The sequence below is a fragment of the Cucurbita moschata genome, unplaced genomic scaffold (assembly GCF_002738365.1).
Source record: "Cucurbita moschata cultivar Rifu unplaced genomic scaffold, Cmos_1.0 Cmo_Scf00002, whole genome shotgun sequence".
NCBI lineage: Eukaryota > Viridiplantae > Streptophyta > Magnoliopsida > Cucurbitales > Cucurbitaceae > Cucurbita > Cucurbita moschata.
The window spans coordinates 2,018,513-2,023,589 of NW_019268518.1; the positions used below are offsets into that span (position 1 = coordinate 2,018,513).

Genomic DNA, 5,077 nt, shown 5'->3' on the forward strand with positions numbered 1-5,077 from the left:
TTACTTTATTTTTTTTTCTTTTGTGGGAGGAAGGATTATTATCCTTTTAAGGGAGGAGTGGTGAGAGATTAAAGGAAGGTTGGTCAGTTACTTTTTTTTTTTTCTTCTTTATTTTATTTATTTATTATTATTATTTTTTTTACGGTTGTTACAATATGAGCTGATCTGGTGGGTCTATGTGAGCATACGTAGGCCGTGTGTAGAGAAATACTACACATCAACCTTGCCTAGAACTAGAAAGAGTCCAAGGTCATGTTACAGTTTTAAAAAATAGGTCTCAATCATGTCATGTGTGTGATTGCATTATTGACTCCAACAGTGAGTGACTAACTAAATATTTCTTAAAATACTCAAGGTCACGTGCTACCCTTATATTTTTCAAGAAAAATGAAGTTTCAATACACGGATGACAGTGAACCCTAAAAAGGCTATGAAAGTCAAGATAGGTCATGATAGGCCGTAGAACACATTGATTTTGTTTAGTAGTTGATAGGTACTGTAATGAAATTTATTTTATGTTCAAAGACAGTACTCTTTATTGTTATTTTGAATTGAATATGTAAGTCCATGACCTTATTTGAAAAGTATTTACAATGAATTTCTGCATATGTGTAAAGCATAGAGTATATCAGGGCTATCAGGTGTCAAATCCAAATTTCGAATCCTGAAAATAGGGCATGTAACGGCCCAAGCCCACCGCTAGTAGATATTGTCCTCTTTGGGCTCGCGTCTGCTAGGGATAGGTTTACACACCCTTATAAATGGTGTTTCCCAACGTCCTTGCTGGAACACCGCTTCGTGTCTACCCCCCTTTGGGGAACAACCTCCTCACTTGCACATCGCCAAGTGTTTGGCTCTGATACCATTTGAAACGGTCCAAGCCCACCGCTAACAAATATTGTCCTCTTTGGACTTTCCGACTCGAGACTTTAAAACGCGTCTGCTAGAGAGAGGTTTATACACTTTTATAAAGGGTGTTTTGTTCTCCTCCCAACCAAAGTATTACATAGAGAAATTCGAACATCTGACATTTTGGACATAGTCAAAAGTCCAAGTCTTATGTTCATTGAAGTATGATTAAGTTGTTGTTTGATTAGTAGTTTCAAATTAATAATTTTTTATTCGTTGATGAGCTGTTTCTTAACCGATACAAAGACGTTAGAAATTTGAATCCAAATTTGTCCCACCCAATAACACAATTATATATACTAAAGAGAAAAAAAAAAAAAAAGCAATAAATGAAAAGGGTGTAAAAGAAAAAATGTTTTGACAAATGTATGTGATTTAATGCTATTGATTCTCTCCTTTGATTAATTATTCCTAACCCTATTCTTTGTTTTCTTCCTCTCAAGCATTAATGGTAAAATAAAAACGTTACTCTTCTCTTTATTCCAAAGTCACCATTCATATCATTTGATATTCACCTCTCATCATTCATCCTTTTTAACCCACCCTAATTTTTATTGTCAAAATCTCCAGAGAATCTCTTGATAATTCTTTTGCGTGATTTAAAATTAAGTAATCATAGCAATGTGACGTAATCGATAAATTTTTTGATAATTTATACGTTTCGATATGACGTTGAAATATAATTTCGCCGACTTCAACTTCCTTATAAAGAAAAGTTAAATTGACTAATAAAATATACCCTTTTTGTCTGTGAACGTCTAAGATAACTAAGAGATGATAATTGATTGAAGCTACTAATCATCATGCTCATCAACTTTGAAACACATTGAACACATCGAACACATCGTAAAATTAAATATTTTTTTTTTGAAAAAAATAGTTATTTGTAATATTACCTCAATATTCATTCAAATTTTATTAGATAGAATGTCATGCAAATATATATTTTGTGACAATCCATGCTTAGAATTCGAAATCTCGATTCAGTACCTAGTGGCCCCGACATTTTCCTCTGCATCCCGTGTATGAAGACTATCTCCATAGACCAACGCTTGTCTTTTCAGCATATTTTGTCCTCTCACTCACCTGCATCTCAAAAAAATTCTTAAGAGGTCACTTAAGGTAGAATTGCTCCAAGTGAAGCACACTTAACCATGGAGTTTGTATACTAACTTTCATTTCTTTTAAGATTTTCTTAGTCATCTTATCCTTAGGATCGCTGCCATTCGAATGTGGTTTCAGTTCATTCATGTATCTTTTTTTACTCAAATGTCACGTAATTTTCGAACAATAATCGTGGATGCGTCGTGATGTAAAATTGTTATGATTAGAAAGGATTTGAAATGAGGATGTGTGGGTGAGGGAAGGGGAGCATAGAAGAAGCAAGATGATGAGATAGAGATGGGATTGGTAAGAGATGAAAACAAAAAAGGTGGGGAAAAGGGTCCATCGAGTAGTGGAATTTAGGAGCAACACTCAATCATTTCTTCAGCTGACTTTTTTTCTTAACCGACAACCAAATTTCAAGGCACTTTTGGTCTTCTCCCCAACAAAATCTGCTGTGTTTTATTCTTCTTCTCAAACTCCCCATTCCCTCTTTTTCCACGCCCATCATTGTTACACGTGTCATCCATCACATGGCACTCATTCCCCCCCCCCCAATCCTTTGACTTTGACTCCCCCTTAGTCAATAAAACCCTAACCCAACTCTCAAGCCTTCATCTTCCTTTCTTCCCCTCTTCTTCTTCTTCCTCCTCCTCTCTACAACGTCCATGGCAATTATACCCATCAACTCATCCAACTTGGATCTCTCCATTTCCATGCCCGGCTCCTCCCCGTCTCGTCCTCCTTTCGGTACCCTCTTCAATTATTATAACATCATTGTTTGAATCTCCAATTTCATATTTTTTGTGCATTTGATTGGGAATGATTAAATTTTGATTTGCATGTTGATTAAATGGAAAGTGGATGGGTGTGCAGTGCGAGAATTCGACATGAATCGGTTGCCAGAGGTGGGAGACGGCGAGGAGGAGTGGGCGGAGGAAGAAGAAGAGAGCTACATTAATGACTGTAAGCCAAGGAAAAAGCTTCGTCTATCAAAAGATCAGTCTCGGCTTCTTGAAGAAAGCTTTAGGCTCAATCATACATTAAACCCAGTAACCAAAATCATCTCAAAATTAATGATCTTTGAGTTTCTTAATCATGTATTTTATAAATAAAATTGATTGTTTTTGTTTATTTTTATTTTTATTTTACAGAAGCAGAAGGAAGCTTTGGCTATGGAGTTGAAGCTGAAGCCAAGGCAAGTTGAAGTCTGGTTTCAGAATCGTAGGGCCAGGTTTGTATTTTTATTCTCTCCTATATTCATTTCTTAGCTTAATAAAATGTTTTTTTTTTAATCTAAGTTTCCTTTTAAAAATAATCCATCTTAAGAAGCTTAGAGTGTTTTACGAAGTTAAATAATTTGTATTAGAGGCGTTGAATTGTTAATCTGGATTAAGGAAATTTGTGTTCGGGTGTAGAGATATTTAATCTCGATTTTGAAAGTTTATGTTCAAAGTGTCAAGTTTTTAACGTCGAGGTCCGAGTTTGAAGTTTGTGTTTATATGATTTTTTTTTTTTTTTTTTTTTTTTTTTTTTTTTTATGTTTTCAAATGTTAAATAATAATGTTTTATTTCAAAATATTTATTTCTCTTTATTTTTCACCTATTTTCTTAGAATTAATTTTCTTTATAACTATCTTAATAGAATGTTTTTTATTATTTTTATTGTTTTTTAAAATGTCAATGGAAATAACCATAATTATAAAATAATCATGAAATGAGGCACTTTAGCCACTTTAACCCGGCCTAAGTTAAGGTTAAACACGTTTTAAGTTTGTTAGAGTTAAGTGAATCAAATATCTCTTAAATTCAATTCAAGCTCCTACCTTTAATATGGATCTTTAGAGACACTAATTGTTTGAATATATCTGCAAAAACCTAACTAAATTTTGGATACTTTAACCCGACCTAAGTTAGGGTTAAACACGTTTTATGTTTGTTAGAGTTTCGTGAATCAAACATCTCTTAAATTCAATTCAAATTTCGAAGCTCCTACCTTTAATATGGATCTTTAGAGACACTAATTGTTTGATTATATTTGTGAAAACCTAACTAAATTTTGGATATTTGGATATATGTATGAATGATGGAACCATTAATCTTTTAAAATAATTATGTTATACACCGAAATTAACAACTTTTAAATGTATACTAAATATATATATTTGTTGACTTAATAAGAAAGGAAAATTAATTACCTAATGTGCATGGGCCTTAATCAATGCATTTGCTGGCCTAAATGTTTGATAGTTATCATGTTAATTGAATTGTATTTGAAAAGATAATAATAATAATAATAATATTGTAGGAGCAAGCTGAAGCAAACTGAGAGGGAATGTGAGTATTTGAAGAGATGGTTTGGATCATTGACAGAGCAAAACCGCCGTCTCCGGCAGGAGCTGGAGGAGCTGAGAGCCATGAAGGTTGCTCCGACCGCGGTCGTCTCAGCTCACGGTCGACAGCCGCCCCTCCCGATTTCTGCAATAACCATGTGTCCCCGATGTGAGCGCATGAGTGCATCCACTATAACATACGGTAAGGGTGCGAGCAGCGCCAGCACACTGCCGCCGGAAGCATTTCTGTCCGCCCTCAAACTGCGGCAGCCGTCGTGAGCTTGATGATCAGTGTAACAGAAAGACCTGAAATGAAGAATAATAATAAAATTAAGGTTAGAAAATGAACGTAGGCTTATCTGTTTCTTTTTGTTTTTTTAAATTTTTTATTATTTCATATAAAAGTTGAAAGTTATATATATATATTGGCGGGGTGGAATCCAATTTAATCAACCATTTTGGTGGTGTGTTTAACTTGGTTGAGATTTAATCTCTCATTAGTAAACTCGTTTTAAAATTTTAAGGGGAAAATAAGGAGGGAAAGCCCAAAGAAGACAATATCGGCTAACGATGAGTTTAGAGTATCACAAATAATATCATAGCCAGACATCGGACAATGTGCCAGCGAGGATGTTGGACCTCCAATGAAGTCTAGAAGGAAAAACCAAAGATGACAATATCTGCTAGTGGTGGGCTTGAATTGTTACAAACGGTATTAGAGCAAGATATCG

General features: G+C 34.6%; 1 protein-coding gene across 2 annotated transcripts; it reads left to right on the forward strand.

The window, feature by feature from the left end:
- Nucleotides 1-2,661: 2,661 nt before the first annotated feature.
- On the forward strand, nucleotides 2,662-4,710 carry LOC111463804 (homeobox-leucine zipper protein ATHB-17-like). Of its 2 annotated transcripts, none has more exons than XM_023107722.1 (4): nucleotides 2,662-2,763; nucleotides 2,875-3,065; nucleotides 3,168-3,247; nucleotides 4,322-4,710. In XM_023107722.1, exons 1-4 carry the CDS (start codon nucleotides 2,682-2,684, stop codon nucleotides 4,623-4,625), a joined length of 657 nt encoding a protein of 218 aa, XP_022963490.1. In that variant the 5' UTR covers nucleotides 2,662-2,681; the 3' UTR covers nucleotides 4,626-4,710. The 2 variants fall into 2 exon arrangements, with proteins under 2 accessions (XP_022963490.1, XP_022963500.1); XM_023107732.1 differs by having other exon boundaries at nucleotides 2,890-3,065.
- The last annotated feature ends 367 nt before the right edge of the window (nucleotides 4,711-5,077 follow it).